This window comes from Phaethon aethereus (genome assembly GCF_964289735.1).
Source record: "Phaethon aethereus genome assembly, chromosome: 15".
Lineage (NCBI taxonomy): Eukaryota > Metazoa > Chordata > Aves > Phaethontiformes > Phaethontidae > Phaethon > Phaethon aethereus.
Window position 1 is genome coordinate 18,973,921 of NC_138591.1, and position 21,739 is coordinate 18,995,659.

Below are 21,739 nucleotides of genomic sequence, written 5' to 3' on the forward strand. Positions count from 1 at the left end.
GGTCATCCGTTTGCTTTCACTAACTGAGTCTGCACAGAAACTCTTGTCTGTGGTTGTGAGGTCAGTTTACAGACTATTGTGTGTGGACAGATTCTTAGGCAGATGGATAATGGTTATGCTAAAGTGTGTAGGAAGGATAACCTGATGATTTGGGGAGGGAGGGCTGGGGAGGGAAAGGGTGCCCTGTGGAAGATGTGAGTATTGGACTGCCTGGGTGGGTGGCCAAGGGGGACATTAATGTAACTTCGTAACAGATCAGTGCTACTTTGTGGTGACTTCATCAGACTGTTAGGTTCTTAGCTAGCTAGTGGCTCAGGACGCTCCTCTGGAGTCAGACTCATCCATACAGTCAACACGTAAAACATTGTGAATGGATAGGGACCTGGAGGCCACACCTGAAAGATTCTGAAGCCCAGCAGGTAAGCTATGCTTTCCTCTAGGCAATCGGATGCAGCTTCACAGTGTGAGTTGACTTGCAGTCACTTTAATGTAAGTACATTCCACTGGAACAAGTAGTGCTACTGTGGTTTTGTCTTCAGTCTTTGGTTCTTTCTCCTTTCTTGCTTTGCAGCACATGATTGCTGAAACAAGGACAAAACATGCTGAAAGTTTCTTTTATACTCATAAACCATCATATGTTAGATGTTGTGGTTTTCCCCTCCCCAGAGTATTCAGGCCTTTCTAATGCCTTCAGTAATCTGCCGATTACTATGACTAGCTCTTGACAAGTGATAATATCAGTCCAACATCCTGTTTCATGTAGGTGCTTCTAGAAGACTTTTGTTGAAAGTATCCTGGTTGAGTGCCTGCATATTTTCTAGTAAAGATGTGGGTGCAAACAATAGCTTTATAGTACTCTCTGAATAGAAGCAACTTGAAGAGTACCATTACTGTGGAGCATATACTGAGGTCTTCAGCCAGCTAGTTTTGACTGTACAGAAATGCCTTAGCTTCAGCAAAGGTTTTTTCTTTGTACCCTGCAGAAGCCAGGACTGTTCTACTGTCTTCACCACAGTGCATTTTTTTATTTGTCTGTGCTGACTCTGTTAGTGAATTCTCTTGTCTTTGGTCAGCCTTACGTTTGCCTTTGACTGCCTCAGATTTTTGTTGGTAAGGTTGGGAGAAACTACATGGATTCTCCCCAAACCACAGCTGTAGTTGTTTTGAGACATGCTATAGACTATCCTAGTTGGAGAAACAAAGATTTCAGCAATACAAACCTTTGGGTTGTGCTGGCTATCTTAAATCATGTTTGGAAGATGTGCACGTTTTGCACAAACATTTGTTGAGGAGGGTAGCTCCCATCATTTGTTCTCTGAATTGACTTTCTGATCATATCCAGAGCTTTGATATATGAATGTTAACATTAGGTGCTTACTGTTCAATGTGTTTAATAGTGACTTTTTAAATTTGACATATCAAAACAGGAGTTGTTCAGGTACACCAAAGAACAAATGGCCTTATCTGCGTATATCCACTGCTGTTCTAGCCCAGGCTCCCTGGGAACTGGTACTGTGTAGAGGGGACCATCTCTGGGCCAGGTGCTAAAACACTGCGATTGTAGTGCTTACTAGACTGCTCCATTCAGTTGATGTCAGAAGTGGTGGATGACTGCAAGAAGACTTAGTTGCCTTTTCAGATAGTGAAAGTTAAATATCTGGGACAGTGCTAAGGGTAGAAATAGCCAGGGAAAGTAGGGATTTCAATGCCTTTGTACCTTTCAGATAGGTTTGGAGCTCCCTGTTATTTGGTCCCCTAGGAAAACAAGACAGTGATTCTCACTACAACCCTGGAATCTATTTATATTACTTCCAAACATGTATTTCCTAGCAGCTGTTCTTGAGTCTGTGTTGTCTAGCCTCTGGCTGAGTCCCGGATGCATCTATCTGTTTCATTCCTTGTTCTACTACTTGACAGGGTTTTAAGAGGCTACCATGTGGAAAAGTCAACCAGAGGCTGTGTTCTGCATTGAAGGGTCTGGTGTAATTGATGCTGTCTGTAATACTGAGCTTAGACTTGGCATTTTTGAGTACCTGATGTGCATTGGCTACAGTGCCTGTCTTTTAAACAGCAACTTCCAGCTAGGCCTTAAATTAGATAAACTGTGTTCATATTCTTGTACTTTTTTCTTTGGAATCTAAACCATGTTTTCAACTCATCAAGTAAGATTGATAAGAACGTTTCTTCAGAAGGGGATTGGAAATCAAATGATAAATCATGCAATTGTCAATAAACTTCTGTATTTTGTTACTTCATTGTGTGCTGTAGATGTCTGCTTTTATAAATTAATCAGGAATGTAGTTCAACATAGATACTGGTGAATTTTATCTGAAATTTGGAAAAATTCCACAAATCTTTTCAGGCTTTCTGTAGTGGGGACTATGCTTTGGAGATATGACATCTTGCTCAAGGTTGCTCATGACACGAGCACTTCTTGGTGTTCTGTACAACGCAGGGATGCTGTTATGCTCTTCAGCAATACTGTAAATAGACTTAAATATTTAAAATATTTGAATATTTGTCTATTTGTAGAATAGTGTGGTAATTCCCCCTAAGCAGGGGATGCTCTTTATGTGGAGAAGTCAAACCCCCACTTTACACTTGTGGTGACTGCATAAAACTCTCCTCATGTGCCAGACTGTCTTGGCTGACAGCATGGAGGGAACTACAGCTACAGAAACTCCAGTTCGGGTGAGTTGGACATGGTGGCCTCTCAGCCAGGGTGTTCTAAATATGCTGCATTCATCCCTTAATTTGCAGGCTGCGATGACCCGCAGAGCCTCTCAGCCAGCACTTATTTCTACAGTGACTCTGTATTTTGCACTGAGAGTTTTGCCATTTACGGTCCAGAACGCCTCTCTCAAGCGTGCACAATGCTTTGGGTAGGATCTGTGAGAACTTGCGAATATCCTTGATACTAGCAACAAAGGACTGTCCTTCCTTTGAACTGCTGCCAACTACTAGACTACAGTATAGTCTTTTGCAACTCTATACATTACCTCATTGCTTTGCCCCTAAATTGAAGGCTTATAGCTTAACCACTTGGGATAGAATATTATCCAGGTTACTGTTTCAGTCTTGGAAGGAAAATGATGATATCTGTTATAATAAGCTTAGCTTGGAAAGTGGTCAAAGGATGACTTGCATGCTTTCGTAAGTCATGTGTACAATTCTAGGGATAGCTGCTGCTTAGTTCCTAAATATGTTGCCATGCCTGTCTGGTAGAAAACAATGCTGTTCTAATGAGCAGTCCAGCTGCAATGTGTCATCCCTCCTGATCCTTGTGAACCTGATTAACCCAGATCAGTGTGTGCTTTCCCCTAGTAAGGCTGCTGGCTTCTGTGCAGTACCTTTTAAGCAAGCACTGTCCGATACTGTCCTTCTGTTACATCACTGCGTAACCATTGATAAAACAGCCCACTTTGCACTCTTAATGAGGAGACTAATGTCCTGTGTCAGCGTTTTAAGTAGCACTACTGTGGTTTTTTGAAGGATTTATAGAGGTTAATCAGACTTGGAATATCTAAAGTACATTCTTGGGGCTTGCTTGTTTAGTGAGAAGTTTCTCCGAAGTGAGCTCTGGCATCTCAACAGCAGGTGTCAAGCAAGAATCTGGAAGACGAACAAAGTGAGGGTGCCTTTCCTGTCATAAGTGGAGTAATGAAAAAAGCAGTTTAACAGGAGTAACAGGAAGTGCTGACGTGTGCTAATAGAGATGAGCAGCTACTGTTGCAGGAAGGCTCATTCGCTGCCTCCTTACTGTTGTTACATCAGCTTCAAGCTTTATTAAGCTGAGCTGAAAGACGTGAGCAGTCTTTTAAGAGCAACTCTTTGCCTGTAAGAGGCTTTAGTAGAATTCTCCCAACCCAAAGATGGTCTTTGTGCAACAAACTTGAAGGTTGCTAGAATCTCCCCATATTTTCAGGTTATATGAAAAGGCTTTTAAAAGCAAGTGCAGTACGATGGTATCTAAAAAACTTCTGTAGCCATCAGTAGTTCTCCTCCAAGGTGGTGAATGTAGGGAATGTGGAGGAATGCTTTACAGTGAAAGCGAGTGGAGCAGGGAGTGAGACTTCCAGTCCTGTGTCGTAAGCCTTGTTAACCGGTGGCAGATTTTAAGGGAAGTATGTCACAACTCATCACAACAGAAGAGTAAAGTTTCTTTTCTGGTAATTTGGAAGTATATTATGGGATGGCAAACAGGAATGGCTGGCTTTCGACTTTTTTCCATGAAGAACCAAGAACAGGACTTTCAGTGGGTATCCCAGCACTTGTTACAGGACCAACCCCACTAAGTTCAGCTGCAGCATTGTATAGTATATAAACTGGAACCGCGGATGACTTTCTGCCAGCCAGGCTGAAGTCACTGCTTTTAAGCCAGGTGTTGGTAGTATTGACACAAAAAATCAGCTCTGTTGAACATGTACAGAGGAAAGAATGAACCTCCAGCATGACCAGTATATAGTACTGCTGCATGTGGTTTTTCATCACATCTGGAAATTCACCGTGGGATTTTTCCACTAAGAAAAAATGCAACTGCAGGATTTCAGCACTGAAGAGAAGTGTAGTGACTCGAGTCTGAGGGATGTACTTAAAGCCCCAGTCTGACAGGAGTCTGATTTACCAGCTGAGTGAAATCACTGGCAAGGCCTCACACAGAGTACTGAGTCCACTTTTGGGCTCCCTAGCACAGAAGAGATGTGACTGGAGTGCTGAGGAGGGAGTGCAGTGACGGGCCAGAAAGGTGGTAAATGGACTCGGAGCATCTTTCACAGGAAGAGAGGCTGAGAGAGCTGGGGCTGTTCAGCCTGGGGAAGAGATGGCTCAGGGAGATCTTACCAGTGTGTTTAAGCACCTCCTGGGAGAGAGGGAGGACGAGGGAGCCAGACTCTTCTCTGGACAAGAGGCCATGGGCACAAATTAAGCCACACAAAATTCCACCTGAACACAAGGAAGCACTTTTTTACTGGGAGGGTGGTCAAACACTGGGACAGGCTGCCCAAAGAGGTTGTGGAGTCTCCATCTGTGGAGATGCTCAAACTCTGACCGGACACAGTGCTGGACAACCTGCTCTGGCTGACCCTGTTTGAGCAGGGGCTGTTGGACTAGATGATCCCAGCAGGCTGCCACCAAACTCAAGGAGTCTGTGGTTTTGCAGTTCTGTGAATTCTCACCCCACCCCCAAATTTCTGCTGCATCACACTCCAACGGGGAAATCCTTTGTCTGTGGTGTGAACTGAATTCACAGTGTAACTTGAAACTTAGATGTCACTCTGAACACATTCTCTTCAGTAAATCGGTTTAAGAAAACTTCGCTTTGACGGGTGGATTTGTCTTCCGTGACAACTACTTAAAATGTGACTTACTGGATGCTCTCAGTGCCTAAACTGCTTTCAATCTAATAGTGTTTATATTAAATGCAACTTGAGCAGAGCTGCTCTTTCTCTTAAGAATTTGTAATAATTTACATATGTCATTTCACTTCACCATTCCTTGTACTTGGCTATGCTAAAGTTTGCTTCATTCTTAAAGCACCCTTTGTGCTTTTGTAAACTATGTGTTTGTGAGCATTTTGCATAGCGAAAAGGGCAGCTGGGTGAGCAAAATCAGCCTCTAGCATTCATGAGTAAGAGCACCCTGGTTTAAAGGACAGAATTTCAGATCAAAACCTTTTACGCTTTTGAAGGCAAATGAATAGGCATGGCTTACAGAAGCATTTCCAGTAAGGTAATAAGCAATTAAGCTAGTCTTGTCTGCAAAAGGTAATCAATTTGATTAATTCAGTCTCCTGCTTAAGGAATAATGATGGTGTCACTTGCATGGATGGTGTAGTTTGTGAAAGATGCATGCTAATCCAGAGCAAGAGCTGAAACAGCAGGCTACCAAGGTATGGGAGTTAGCAAGTGGTGATGTGCAGGACTCTTGTGATGGAGAAACAGTGGTGGACCAGGCAGGCACACCTGATGCCGGCAGTTTTGATGCAAGAGTGAAAAGCAGCTATCTAATGGCTTATGAACAAGCTTCAGCTGGTTAGTTTCACTTACTGTCATGTAGTTCTTAAAGTGCCCCATGCAGGTTTCTGTATGTTGGAGAATGCCTACGACCCATACAAGCAGACACCTTTCATTTGTGTGCCAGGCATAAGAAAGTGGAAATGTTCCCTTTCTGTAGACAATTCCCTTCAAGATTCCCTTTAAAGATGTTTAAAATACACAGGCTAAAAATCCGCTTCAAACAGAAGTGATCAGTGCTGTGTCTGTCAGCCCTCATTGCTCTCACACTGCAGAGGTTCAGCTGGCAGAGCCTTCATTTCCTGTTCCATCATCCAGGAGTGGTGCTGCATCTGCAGGGTCTCTGTCCTCCTGCTCCACAGGTGCTCCCTTTCTTGTTCTGTTCAGTGTCCCATCCTGGAAATCCAAAGAAGCACTTAGTGACTAAAATGATACTGTTCTTACTGTAGCTACAGCTGTGTCCTCACCCTTCCCCTCACCTTCCTGCAAAAAAATACAGGCACCGCTAGCTTGATACGAGGTAAGACTACTATGCACTGCATCAATATTTTAGCAGATAGTTCTCTTTTTATGCAGTCCCATTTTTATGTCAGGGGAATTACTTATATACACACCCAGCAGCTATTATACTGATAAAAGCAACTCAGTGATGCATTATCACACTTACCTGTTTCTTGTCCACAACATTGAGGCTAACGGACGCAACAATGCATGCAACAGTGTTTGCCAACATAAAGACCATCATCTGTTGCCAGCGCCACAGGGGGATCTTTAATTCGCTAGAAAAAGCCAAAACAAGATAGGACAACTAGTCACTTGAAGATACTTAAGGCATCTCTCTACTTCCTGGCAGCATCACTGTTTGCAGAGACACTGCTTTCTTCTCAAACCACTCCACTAAAGCACTGTTGATGTCTCTGCTTGAAAAAAAAGAAAAAGCATTCTCACCTGGACCTTGTTCCTAGAATATGTCCAACAATCAGATTCGAAAGGCCAACTCCAATCATCTGCACGGAAGTTGCAAGCCCCATAGCAGTCCCTAAAGTTGCCTGGGGGACCACAAGAGGTATGGATGGCCACATACTAGCCTGGTAGGAGTAATGAGAGGAATTAACTCAAAGCCTTGTTTAGAGGTGTTAGACAGTCATTGGATGAAAAAGGAATTATTCCCACTAAATAAACATTTATATTTTCTCTTCAAAAAATCTGGTATTTATCCCTCCCAGCCTATTGGCTGGTTCAAGACAGTTCCCCATCCTTTTCAAGCAGCCTGGGACAGCACAGACAATGCACGTTATTGCAACAGGAATAACCTGGCTCCAGATTTCTGAAGGGGACTTAGACCTGCTGCTCCAGCTCGTTAGACTCAAAGAAGATTCAGGTGTTACATTTGAGGTAAAAAAGCACTAAGAAAAGCACAGACAGATTCATGCTGCACACTCTATCAAATGGTCCCTTTACTCTGCTTTGCGTTTTGCTCCATATTGATTCTTCAGGGTTATTTGCTAGTAACCGAAGTCTGAAGACTTTGGACTGGGGAGCCAGTGACTTTAAACTGTGGCTGCTAAACCTGCTCACCAGGACACAGGAGAGTGAAACGTGCCATCCAGGACACAGAAGAAGCACAACCACAAAGCAGCGGGTGTTGTGAACTTACAGCAGCAAAGGAGTAAGTAATCCCCAACCAGATGGTGGAGACTAACGGAGGAACAAATGTAAATGCCAGGAGAGTGAAGACCGGCAGAGTCAACGCAGCACAGCCAACAGCAAAGACACCTCTCAGTCCAACGTAGTCCTGGTAAAGGAAACAACAGAAGGCCCCTTACAAGGGATCTTTGCTTCCCACAGATCCTAGCAACACCTGCAGCTGCGCCAAGTGGGCTGGCATGAGTGGCAGTAACGTGTCATTTCCTACTTGTTGATATTGTAGCAGACTAGCTATTACTAGTTCCTCTTGCATATGCCTGAACCAAGACTGAAACACTTGTCAGAGAATCATGTGTCCAGTATTCATGTGAAATGGCAGGCTTTAATAAAGGAGGTGGAAAACCACACCATTCATTATGCCCTGATGATTATGGAAATAAGGAAAGGAAGACTTTGACAAAACAGGAGCTGATTACACGCAGGTTGTCCTTTCCCCATCTACTTGCAAAGCTTATCCCGATCCTTTCTGTTCCAATCTCAGACTTCTCAAAACATACAGCCATTTACCATGGTTTGATGCTACTACAGCACATGTAAGGGACAGAGGGACAAATGGGTTAACGTTAGTTCTTGTAATTTAATTCAGACTAAAGTGCATCTTGCAGTCTGCAAGGAATTAAAGGACCGCTTGTTCAGCAACAACAGGCCGAATTCTGGTTGAGGGGGTTGTAACAAAGACATTTCAAAAAAATTAGGAAAAAGTTATCTGGAAGCACTTCTGGTTTTGGGTACTCACAATTAATATGCCAACTGCTGCGGAGAGAACAAGGGAGCTGTCGTACACTGCCCCAGCAATGTATGCGGCTGCCTGCTGACTGTAACCAGAATATTTATCCTGAATAAACTTGCTAAAAATAAAGGGGGGGGGGGGGAGAAATTACATAATTAATATTCTTGATCTGGTTATTTTGACAGCAAGTAAGTCTGAGCACAAACATATGGACAGGAAGGGTTTTAATGAAAAGACTTGTAAACAAGTTTGAGTCCACCTGGTTTGTAGTGCCAAGCCTTTGTTGTTCTATTTTCTTTTTAATTGGCACATACCACAGAAAAGCTGGTAGCTTAAATAGCCACTTTCAAGATGCTTCTGCAAGTGCAGAGTAAAACTGCAGGTTAAAGTCGGGCATATGTTCAATTACATCAGCAGAGCTCAGAAGCAGCAATTTGCCTTCATCTGTCCAAAACATATGGATGGATTTTTTACATTCTCTTTGAAGAGGCAGAAGCCATTATCAGACCAAGGGTGAGAATGCCAAGGGGCACGAAAAACATTTTAAAATAATCCAGCAGCAAAGATCAGCATTTAAATTGAACACCTGTGTTTTAGAAGTAGTAGGAATTCCCCCTTGGCATCTTTAAGGAGACTTCTGGTTAAAGCAGAAAACCTACAAACGAAGTTTTGTTTTCACTGTCGGAAGTCAGCCCTTCACCTTTGTTAGGGACACGCATTAAAACTGACTCAAATTTTTCACAGAATTTACAGTCATATGGTCATGACAGCTTAGAAAGACTAGTTTGTTTAGAGATCGTGTAGCTACTTAAACATGGTTTAGCTCCTTGCGTGGATACTTAACATTAGTAATAATGAGCTTTTACAGCTGGTGCTGTCAGCAAAGTATGAAACAAGACACTGTTCCCTGAAGATTTACTGCAGCAGAATTCACCAGAGAGCAGTGGTCCTGAGACCATTATTTTCCTGACTGGAAGCAGCATAGCATTTTTTGCCAGAAAAGATGTGTAGAACATAACTCTTGGTGCCTGAACCTTTGCTCTACAGGGAGCAAAAAAAAAAATTTTGCAGGAAGGCAGAACTGCAGAAATGAGGATTCTGTGTGATCAACAGACACTGTTTTTGGTTAAAATGAGAGGGCAACTGATAGCCCATGTCATCAAGGCCTTGATGATCCTTTCCATTTTGAACGTCTTTATTTTACTAATAAGAGGTCACTTGTACATTTGTTACAATGTTCATGACAGTTCTTCACTCCTGATTTCACAGTGGCTTACAACACATCACTAAGGAAATACTACGATAATAATGTTGTCATTTTTTTTACTGCAGGCCTTTGCTAATATAAAAGTTCATACTGGTGATAGAAGCAGCAACATCCACAAACAGGAAAAAAGCAGCAAAATGACAAGTCTGTGGCAGAGCCACAGGACAGAAGCAGGAGCCCCAATTTAGTCAGGCAGGTTGCTTCTTTATTTTAAACAAATGAAGGCATAAAAAAGGAAGTCTGCAAGCCTTGTGCTGGGATGCAGAGGCTTCCTAACCTACAAATCCAGTCTGATGCAAGCTCAGCTTTCTTCCAAATGCAGTAGACATCATGCAGGAACTGCAGGACAGAATTGCCTCAGGCCCCTGAAGCTAACACCCCACCCAGCTCAAAAGATAGCCACTTTGTTGGACTATCACAAAGGTGAAATGTCTATGGGCTATTTTTTAAATAAAGTATTTCTTCCCCATCTCCCAAATCCTTCTGATCCTCCTTTGGCAATGTTCCAAGCTTTAAATACTGGATGAATCATTTCTCTTTATTTTTGCTTTCCTTCAGAAGCCTCCCTCATCTTTGAAGGGAAAGGAAGGTCAAAGAATCCTCATATCGTTAACTAGGGGTTAAAGACATGTTTCTTTGTGTTTCATGAGTGGAAGGAATACGCGTATTACCCCCATATTTATTACCCCCTTATTTCCAATTCAGCTAAAAATCAAGGGCTTTCAAGGCTCTGATAGGCTTGTGTCAGGCACTGCTTCTACAGCCACAGAGCAATACCTGGCGTCTGCCACAAAGGGGAAGACTCCGTTGTAGAAGAACATGATGGTGAGGACCAGGAGCCAGTAGCGAAGGGGAAGTCGCCGGATGTCCTGAATGCGCTGCAAAGATAAGATGTGCCCTCACTCACCAGGAAATAGTCTTCAGCTTCCCACTAATGTCACTTCCTGCAAGCCATTGAAGGTCACAAAAAATTTAAGAGGTAACAGCAGGTAAAAGGGAATTGAAAGGCAGCTCAGGTACTTGTAAGTGAAATTTGGCATGCGCAGACTCCAAAGCATTCCTTCTTTAACACTATTCAGTAAAGAAAACAAAAAAAGCTTCCTTCTTATTTTTATAAAGGTTATGGCTGCAAGAGACTATTCTAAGCAGCCTCTATTAAGAGCCTACTGCAAAACCTTAAGTGAAACAGTGGAAAGATACAGTATATACAGGAGTCACAACACAGATACAGAAACCAGTAAGAACACTGTCATGAGAAGGAAGCTGTCTGATAGATTCAAGTGCCATTGTCCTGGTTTCGGCTGGGACAGAGTTAATTTTCCTCCCAGTAGCCGGTGTAGCGCTGTCTTTTGGGTTTAGTAATGTCGGTAACACAGCGACGTTTTGGCTGCTGCTACGTAGCGCTTACCCTCAGCCGAGGACTTTTCCGCTCCCCGTGCCCTGCCGTGCAGAGGTGCTCAAGAAGCCGGGAGCGGGCACAGCCGGGAGGGCTGCCCCGCGCCGGCCAGAGGGTGTTCCGTACCCTACGACGTCAGGCTCAGCGCAAACCGGGGGAGCCAGTGGAGGGGTGGCGGCCGCGGCTCGGGAATGGGCTGGGCATCGGTCCGCGGGGGTGAGCACCTGCACTGTGCACGGCTTGTTTTGGTTTGGTTTTTTTTCCTCTTCCTTTGCTGTCCTATTAAACTGCCTCTATCTCAACCCACGAGTTTTACCTTTTTTTCTGATTCTCCTCCCCATCCCACGCAGGGCAGGGGGGAAGAGTGAGCAGGCGGCTGCATGGTGTTTAGTTGCCAGCTGGGGTTAAAACATGACAGCCATAAAAATTGCAACCTGTTGCCTCTACTGCTTGTTGCTAGACAGAAGAATGCAAGGAGGAATGGAAGATAATGGCTGGCAAAAGATAGTTCTGTACTGCCCAGATTTGCTATTTTCTATCATGGATCCTGTGAGCCAGAAAGCAGTTCCAGAGAGAGGCTACTGTCTAGTTTTATGCACAAAATCCTCCCCTGAGCCACTGAGAGTCAAGAAGTAACTGCTCAGAGAAGTAGTGCTGTTCAGAGTGCTAATTCAGCTCTCTGCAAGGCTGCAAATACATAGGCTCTAAACAGAAAATTTAAGACTTTGGTGGCTTGCAGATGCCATATCCTCAGCTGTACCTGAAGAACTACTCTGCAAGATTTAACCAAGTGGTGTCAATGCCCTCTTCTGGCCACGATCAGCTCTACCACAGGCTTCCCTGCGCTGCAAAAGCAGTGCTCACGCAACCCAGGCTTTCCAAGGCTGAGATGGAAAAGCTGTCTGTGCACCACATACCACTTTTTTGGATTCTTGCTGGATAACCCCATCCAAGCCCAGTTGCTTCATGCCCACTTTATCTAGTACACTGACTGTGAGGGCTGAAACAAAACCAAGAACACAGAGCACGGTACCTGGAAAAGACACAAGAGGTGTTATAAATTCCTCAGTGTGGAAAGAGCTGAATGACAAAACCAACTGCATGTAATAAGCAGAATTCTCTAGGACTCCTACTCCTGGCTTCTCGTAACAGCCTTCCCTACTGCAGCCATACAGTAGGACCATTTAGCTCTTACCACCCTGTCAGAACCCTTGAGCTCTTTATCCACCAAGCTCCCGATGCGCTGCAGAATTGCCTGATGCCAGCGAAGCGAAAGCCCCAGCCATCTCTAAAGACAGCCACTTTGCTGGACTAAGGCCAGAATGCCTTCTGAACTGCAGCAGGCCTGTGCGTAACAAACCCAAGGTTAAAACAAGCCAGACACAAAGAAACGTCGATGGTCCCCTGAGCAGGAGACGCATCACTCATGGGCTGGTCCTGGAAGCCAAGTTATACCTCTTCATTTACGTGAGCCACTTCAGTTACTACAGCAATCTGACCTGTTAGCACACTCGGCTCCAGAGAAGTGAGTCAGATCGTGCTGGGTATGCCAGAAGCAAGTCTGGCAACGGGCATCTGCTGCAGACATCCTTCTCTCAGATCTCTATTCATTTTGTTTTCCAAAGAGCCAAAACAATCTCTGTGATGCATACACACTTTGTCTGATGTATTTATCCCTTCATGGGCTACTGAAGTCGCTGTGCTGTGCTTGCAAATGCTGCCTGAGCATAAAACTAATAGTGTGAGATGGGATGCGACACACCGTGCCCATCCCAGTTACTTCTCTGAGAGCTAGAACCAAATGAGCAGGGTTTCAACTTCAATATTTATCTCACATCTGCATCCTCTTTTCCATGGGTGATGGCCCGTACTGTTTTGTTATTTGGGAAATAACACTTTCCTATGATCACCAAGGTTTTGTACACAAAGGATGCCCTGAGGCAGGTCTCCCTAACATCACCATTCCGGCACACCAGAGTACGGGAGTGCCACTACTTAACTGCACTGTGAAACAGGTCATCCCTTCCACTAGAGACAGATCCCACCTCACTGCACCAAAGAGAGGAGAGAAACTCAAATTTTTTAAAGCTATGAGCCCTAGAACAGATTCACACTAAGAAACATGTCATTCAGATTCTCCTTTCAGATTCAGATTCACAGTAATTTAAACCTACGATTTTGATCAGTCCACGTGCAAGGCATGTAATGATGAGACCAATACAGATGCTACTACAGAACCAGCATGTTCTGCTAGCTAAAGTAGAGAAAAACAAACACATTAGATTCCTCTCTTGTTTCACTCTTAAGTTCCCATGCCATGGGAGTAAACCTACATTTAGTACTGACCACCTGTGACTGCAGATGTTAAAATATCTCAAGAAAACTGCAGAAAAAACTATCAGGCTGACACTACAGCTTTAGAGAGGGTTTTCAGGCATCGATGAAGAAAACACCACTCCATTGCATACAGAAAGCAACAGGAAAAATTGGAAAATAATGTTCCGCCTCCTGCTAACTTCACTATCTCTTTCAGGTACTTTTCGTAACTGGACGAAACAGGCTAGCATCAGCTCTAGAAAACAAAAGGCCAAAGCACCACAGAAACTCACCTCCCCAGAGTGTCCACTGCATTCCAAATTTTGCCTCAAACTGCTGGGTGAAGAAGAAGTTGAGGACACTCCCAAGACGGGAGAAAGACAGAGTCAGTCCAAATGCCAGTGCCAGTTCCTTCCCCTTGAACCAGAAGGCTGTGATACGATTCTGCACAACTTGGAGAAGACAAAAATCCTCTGAACAGACAGACTTGGCCAAGAGCATTGCAGAGAAGCAACAAACACAGCCTCTCAAACTCAAGAGCTTGAGCTGGGGTAAGAGACCTCTACACATCTCAAGTGGAGGTAGTACGTGTCAACTTTGCAGTCCATTTTGAAGTGTACTAAATTATGCTGGGACAGAGTAGGTGAACTTACGCCTCAGATAAGGCAAGCAAAAATAACCCCAAAGGCATAGCAATCATATAGCAGCCCCCACCCTTGGGAGGACAAACTTGTTAGAAGGGTAGACATTTAAACATTTCGGTACACGTTAAATCCATGCAACCCTTCAAGGAGCAGGGTTCTTCTGTTAGCAACGTAGGTTCCTAGTGCCGACCAGGTGAAGCTGACTGGTAGGAAAAGGGTCTAGGAGGCAAAATAAAAATGTATGATGACCCACTGGTGAGATGCATTAAGGACGTGAATTCCTTACTAGTAAGTGACCCATTCCCAGAGCCAAAGAGCAGTCTTCCTGATAGCATCGTTGGTAGGAGGTATGGTGACCCCTTGAAATGTGAGCCTAGAGCAAAGACTGATGATCCCAGCACAGTCAGGAGAGAGAAAACAAGGACACCAACTAGGGAGAAACAGAAAAAAAAAATAAACAAACCTCAATAGACATGCTAAGATCAGGACAAAAGCATTCTTTGTCAAAAAGCAAGACAGCAACCTCAAAACAGGCCAGTAAACCTGTGGGCTTCCATCAGTTTACCCTCATTATCTGTCTCCTCATCTGTAAGTTGTTTACCTCTGTGATAGAGAAACAGAGCATAACTGCATTTTCTGTGTCTGCTGGGCCTTAGATTATGGCACACAACAGAACAAATGTCAGAGCAGGGATCAGAACACTACTTTATCAGTTTGTCCCACTGAAAACGTATTAACACTATTCCCTGTTTCATCCACGTCAGGTATTCAGGTAAGAACTTTGGGACTCTGGCATCCCTGGAGATATCCCAGAAATCAGCTGGGATATCAGTCTAAACAAAGCACGTTTACTGCACCGCTGTGTAAATTCAGATAAGCCAGTGGTCAAAGGTTGAAAACATCTCAGCTGCCTTCATGGAGCTGCTCAGCTAACCGCCACACACTCCACACACAGACCTGTCCCTCCTCTCCCATCTCTCTGTGATCTTACTGAAGTGGAAACTTTGGTCATCCCTTCGCACTGAAAGAACAGCCTGAAATCCCACTTCAGTACAAAAATAAATTAATTAATCCACAGAACTTACAGCGATTTCCTAGTTTATCAATCAGGAATCCAGCCAGAATAACCACTACTGCATTTCTAGGAGAAAAGAAGAACAGAAACATTTGTGTCTTGCTGCTAGGAAGCAACTAGCAAACTACAGTGCCTCCCCAAAGCAAGAAAAAAGTGACTCACGTCCAAGCATAGATCGCGTACAGCAAGTTGTATTGTGCAGGTGTCATTCCCAAGCCTTCAACACAGTCCAGCGTGCTATTATGCCCAGTGCTGTTACGATGGGTCCCATTAGGGCAGGTCAAGTTCTGCATATTAAGTCACAGAGCCTGTGTTAAGCAGCAGACATGGATGAAAACCCACGCATTCCTTTAAAAACAAAGTAAAGTTCTTGCCTGCTAGATTTCTATTTCTCCTACTCAGTTCCCACTTCCACGACCAGGAATTAGAGGACTTGTGTCTTCCCTCAGAAAGCCAGCCCTTGCCAAATGAGAAATTACTGTCCATCAGCATGTCTTCCCTTCCCCTTTCTGTGGCAGTAGTGGCAGGGGCTCAGCACTTTTATATGCATTTCAGTCCAAAAGAAAAGGCAGGAGACTGAACCATGAGGTTTATTTGATCCCTTAGTTTCTTGGCTATAGTTTAGCTTGATCTGACACTTCATTACATGCAATAAAGTCTTAAGCAGTGTGTAAATATGAAACTTAGCGGTCATCCATATTAATTCACAGCTATAAAGCATTTGCTGGACAGCAGGAAACCGGTAGTCCTGGCATGATTTAATGATGTCATTTTTGCTACTGAAAAGCATCATCTCCTCCACACCGTATGATCAGGTTAAAAAACCAGATCTTCCAACTACAAAAAAAACACCTGCATTAGGAGATGAATGCTAGGTCTTCCGCACTAGTAGGCACGTTTAATGTCTTGCATAAGTACAAGCAAAGCGTAATTTTAACCACATGATTTTTATGTAGCCTTTATATGTACAAACCCCTCATATCTGCTGCTGCATGATGATCTTAGATGCGCCGACTACCACCATACCACTTGTGTAAGGCAAGCAGAGGCTAAATTTGCCAGAGTAAAAATACGATGAGAGTGTCAACAGATAAAAAGACTGTTTGCACAGTACCTAAGACAGGAAAATACGGCTTGTTTTCACTACCCTATAAAGTTACCTAGGTAACAAAATATGACATAACCTTTCCTTTACTCCATAAATAAATAACTGACTCTTCTCCTATAGAAGTTGTGGAGGATCAAGCAATAAATACTGACTTTTTCTTTTTACTCCTGTTTGCAATGATAACCTGCACCCAATTTATCCCGGAGTTCACTGTCACTGAATGTTAGGGATTAAGTGCATTTTGAAAATTAAAAGAAGTTATATGTTAGTTTAGATATATTGCTGATATATCGAAGCAGACGAAGAGCAGGGCAGTGACTCCCAGCCTACACACAGGGATCCACCAGCAGATGGCACACATGATGCCACTTTACATGAGTGAAAACATCTCTCCAAAGACATGAAACAAATGCAATAATGACAGGTAAATGAGTCAGGTAAGAATTTCTGTCGGGTATTCAGGAGTTCGGGTAACAACTCTGGGACTCCGGCATCCCTGGAGAAATCCCAGAAATCGTCTGGGATGTTAGTCTGAACAACAAAATTTCCTAGCATTTGAGAACACAGCTACCTTTCACACGACGGACCCCTCCGACCTCCCCGCGCGGGCCTGTCTTTCGGCCAGCAAACAAGCACACGCCGTGACGCCTGCAGTATCAGGCGGCTGGATGTGAAGACCCAGAAAGTCTGTTCTAGCCTCCTGTCTCCAACACCGCCAGCCTTCCAACCAGTTCTAGGTACCGTCTACATGCAAAGCGGGGAGAGCCCTATTCTAACTCCGAGCTTCGTTAGCGTAGCGAACCGTTGTTCGGACAGAGAGCTGACAACCATGGAGCAAGGGCAGGTTTTAGATTCCCAGTTCTCCAGGCAGTAGCGAGAACTCGCCCAAACCCCTCGTGGCTTGTCCCGGCTTTGTGCACCTTCCTCACGGCAAACGTGGCAGTAGGAACCCCCCCACCCGCAGCGTCCGGAACAAAAGACCCTGGAGCACGACTCTTATACTGACAGCGTAAGGAAAGGCTTTGAAACTCTGCTGGTGACCAAGGCCTCCATTTTGCTGGTTCTGCCTTTTTTTGCCCGCCCCGCTGCCGGGCCGCAGCCCAGGCGAACGCCCAGCACTCACCCCCTGGAACTGCTGCTGCAGGACGCTGGGGATGTCGAAGCAGAAGTAGGAGCCGAAGGTGAGCAGGCAGTTGAGCAGGAGCACCGCGAACCTGTAGGAGGCTGCGGGGCAGAGAGGACCCACCTCGCCCTTCACCTCGCGCCCGGCCCAGCCCTCCCGCAGGCCCCGCCGAGCCCCGCGCTGCGGTTCAGCCGGGCGGGCCCGGGGGAGCCCCGCAGGCGGCGGTGGGACGGGGCCGGACCTCCCCCTCCGCCGCCTGCGAGGCCCACGGCCCCGGGCCGCGCCGCCCCCGCGCCCCGCCAGCGCTCACCCCGCTCCGCCGCCACCGCCATGCCTCCGCCCGCGGCTCGCTTCGGCCCCGCCTCGGGCCCGGCCCCGCCCGCCCGGGGACACGGACACGAGCCCGGGGCCGCGGGCGCCGCCGGGGGGGAGGCTGCTGGCATGTCGCGGTACGGGCCGCCGCCTCTGGGTTGAGCCAGCACTGGAACGGGTCTGATCGGAAAAGCAGCGTGATAAAGTGGAGGAGTGGTCTTCAGTGAAAAGGAGGAAACTTAGTAAAGAGAATAAAAAGCAGCGCTTACAAAAGGAAGTCGCCAAATGGGTAAATGCAAGATGGGGAACAGCAGCACAGAAGAAACTGGTTTGTAATGCACCGTAAACCGACAGGAGTCAACAACGCGATGTTTTGCCTTTTTAGGTATATCTTTTAGGGTGTGTTTGGAAGTGTCTCATGTAAGAACTGGGGAAGGAGCAGCTATTTACGCTAGTAGACAATACTGCAGAAGAACAGACAGATAGAAACCGTCCAAACGTAAATTAGAGGCTTCTGGTTGTCACAAGAGCAGGGTCCTGGTAATGAAATGAAGAAAAAGGAAAGGGGGAAAAAACCCCCAAAGCCTCTATATGATTGAAAGAGTAAGTATGTTTCTCTTCCTGTTTGAAGAGCATTTTCTACCCAGCCAAGACAGAAATAGCTGCATGTAAGGCAAAGCCTCTCAACAGTGAGGGCCAGTGCCTTACCTGATTTTAAAACAGAGCTTGATAAATACATGAGTAAGGCTCTGTCACAGCAAGCAGCAGGATTTGGGAATCCAGAAATTTCTTCCCGCTCTGGTGTCAGTGAGTCAAAGGTACACACAGTAGCAAAAAGGTACAGGATGAAAAAATAACCTTGTGCATCTCAGCTACGTGTCACAAAATGTTCTCCGTGCTCATGTTACATGTTCAGTAAGACAAAGTTTTTTCAGGTAGCCAATGCATGTTAAACAAAAGTTTTTCAACAGTGGTGTGTACTGAAAATAGTTCAATAACTAACAGGTTTAGGACCATCTGACCCTTAAAGTCTATTTTTATAAATGCTGTTATTTTAGACATTGCCTGTGCTGCCATGTAGAAGATTTTTATTTTATCCTACCCTATGATTTCTCACTTCCTTGAGCTGCAAGTGTGCAAAACACTGAAACAGCATCATTACCTTAATGTGCAGAGGATGCTTCACATTCCTGACCCACATCCTCCTCAGCTAGCTGTGGTGGGCTGACCCTGATGAGCAGGTGAGCCCCCACCCAGCTGCTCACTTCCCGCAGTGGGATGGAGGAGAGAATCGGACGGGCAAAAGTGAGGAAAAAACTACAAAGCCTCATGGGTTAAGGTACAGACAGTTTAATAAGTGAAGGGGAAAAAAAAGCAAGGAAAAAACCCCACCGAGTGATGCACAAGCAATGACTCACTATCAACAGACTGATGCCCACCCACCCCCCAACAGCACTTAACCTTGGAAAAAACTCCCCCCAACTTTCCTGCTGAACGTGATGCTACGTGGCATGGGACACCTCTGGTCAGCTAAAACATGGTTGTGTTACCTTCCTCACCAACCTGAAACACAGCACTGTATCAGCTGCTATGAAGACAATAAACTCCTTACCAGCTAAATCCAGTACACTAAGAACCAGCTCCTGAAAGGAACTCTTTTGGCCAAATAAAAATGTTTTATAGCAGCATTTAGAAAAACCAAAAGTGTCTGGATAACAGTAACATGTATATATACATGTGTATATGTGTATACAAAAATATTCATGTGTGTATATATATATATAAAAAACATATACAATTTTGTGTGTGATTGATTTGAAAACGAGGGTTAGAGCTTTCCTAATGATTTGCAAGTTTTCAGGAAACTAGCTGGGTTTTGATTCTAGGTACTTCCGTACAAAAGCTATGAAATGCTTCCGTGTCCAGTTCTTTCTAACAGTGCTGTCCCTCATTTCATTCCTGACTTATGTCTCCACGAAGGACGCCTGTGGCAAGTATCGTTAAAATGGCAGAGAGCCTTTTCGGCTATCAATATACTGCAACAGCACTACTTATTAAATTCAAAGAATTAATCTAAGATTCCAGAATTGGAAATAATACATATGTGCAGGGTACTAAAGCCCACAGATTCTCAGATTTCTTGTCAAGCTATAACCATTACTAGCAGCAGTGGGGGTGTGTACAAATACTGCTGGCAGCAGCAGCAGGTTCTTGTTCTGTATGAAGCTTTGTAGCACTTCTAAGATGTGTTCGTGCCACACGTGGTATTTGTATCACACTTCAGGGACTGCAATCACATTGCTTATGAAAAATACTAATTGCTGGGCAAAATTCACTGTGGTGCCAAATGGATGGAAACGAAAAATAAGTATCAGCATCCTGCTGTTATTTATAGGTTGAAGATATTGGATTCCTTTGCACAGTGAGTCTGGACACACACTTCCAATTTTCTCCCTCAGCAGTGTTTTGTTTTCCATATATATATATGAAATATTTTCTGTATATATATATGTATGCATATATAGAAATATATCTATATTCCATAATATTCCATGTTTGTCCTGGTTTCAGCCAGGATAGAGCTGGTTTTCTTCACAGAAGCTAGTGTGAGACTGTGTTTTGGATTTGGGATGAGGAACTCTTGATAATGTGCTGATGTTTTGGGTTGTTGCTGAGCCGTCAAGGACAGTCCAGCTTCTTGTGCTGGCCTGCCAGCAAGCAGGCTGGGGGTGCACGGGGAGCTGGGAGGGGACACAGCCGGGACAGCTGACCCAGACTGGCCAAAGAGATATTCCCTACCATCCGACGTCATGCCCAGTACATAAACTGGAGTTGGCCGGGGGGCGGAAATCGCTGCTCGGGGACGGGCTGTTGATCACGGGGTGGTGAGCAATTTCTGTATTGGGCATCACTTGTTCTTGTACATTCCTTTGTTGGTATTATCATTATTGTTCCCTTCTTTCTTTCTGTCCTATTAAACCGTGTTTATCTCAACCCACGAGGTTTTTCCTAATTCTCTCCCCTGACCCACTGTGGGAGGGGCAGTAAGTGAGCGGCTGCGTGGTGCTTAGTTGCCGGCTGGGGCTAAACCACGACAGTCCTTTTTGGCGCCCAACGTGGGGCACGAGGCTTGAGATAATAACTGTTGCAGGTCACAATATCAGTTTATTTGATTTGCATCATGCTCTCGTCTTTGCTGTACATGTTAAGGATCGGTGTTGGTTTCTGCGGGCTGCTGTACTCTGCAATGATTAGTAATGTCTCGCCTGTGAATTTTGTTTTTAGAACACTGACCTTGAGCTTAATGTGGTATCATCTGAGCTCTGTACTAAAGCCGTTACTGTATTTTGGCTACAGTCTTGTGGAGACGATTAGCAATTATACTTCTGCCTCTGAAAGGTTTTTTATGGAGGAAATGCAGAATGGTACCTTTGCTACCCTCTATCATAACATTTCCTCCTTCATCACAATAATTTTTCAGTATTTTGAACACCCTTGGGTAGTTAAAATACCTCTATTGCTACTTCTGGGGAACATTGTTTCGGTTTTGTCTAAGGTTGGCAAGCGATTTAAGAATATCACCCGGACATCTGCCCCAAGGCTGGATAGTTATGAATGGCAGGGCGTGTGGAACAGCATGGGCAAATGCCTGGGGCGGTGGGCACCTCCGGTGTTTTGGGACTTCACTCCCGAACAAGTGCAGAATCCTGATAAACTAGCAGAATATCTGGAAGAAGTATGCTGTCAGCCTGGCAGCTCCAAGGAGACACAAATCATTGCCATGTGCTGGGGCCTGGCCCATGCCTACCAAGCTCTATTTAACACTGTGCAAAGGGGAGAGAGGCTCTCTGGGTCTGATGGCAATGTGGCAGGCACTGTGACTCCTCCAACCCCCACGGCGGGCACTGTAGCTACTCAGACTGTTGCAGCTGAACCAGAGAACCAGCCCATCCCGGTATCAGTTGCCCCTGTACAAAAGAAGAAATCTTGGAAGCGGAAGTCAGCTCGTTTAGTAAGGGATGAGGAAGATTCTGCTAAGAAGGAGCCAGA

The 21,739-nt window shown here is 44.9% G+C and overlaps 1 protein-coding gene across 1 annotated transcript; it reads right to left on the reverse strand.

Moving 5' to 3' along the window:
- Window positions 1-6,290: 6,290 nt before the first annotated feature.
- Window positions 6,291-17,683, reverse strand: LOC309410418 (lysosomal dipeptide transporter MFSD1-like; the record flags this gene model as incomplete). Its single annotated transcript, XM_082006800.1, has 12 exons — window positions 6,291-6,407; window positions 6,679-6,790; window positions 6,960-7,099; window positions 7,669-7,806; window positions 8,455-8,566; window positions 10,493-10,593; window positions 12,029-12,144; window positions 13,721-13,879; window positions 14,358-14,501; window positions 15,157-15,212; window positions 15,309-15,433; window positions 17,378-17,683. Coding segments are annotated over 12 exons (1,626 nt in total), but the record flags the coding sequence as incomplete, so codon positions are not given.
- Window positions 17,684-21,739: the final 4,056 nt, after the last annotated feature.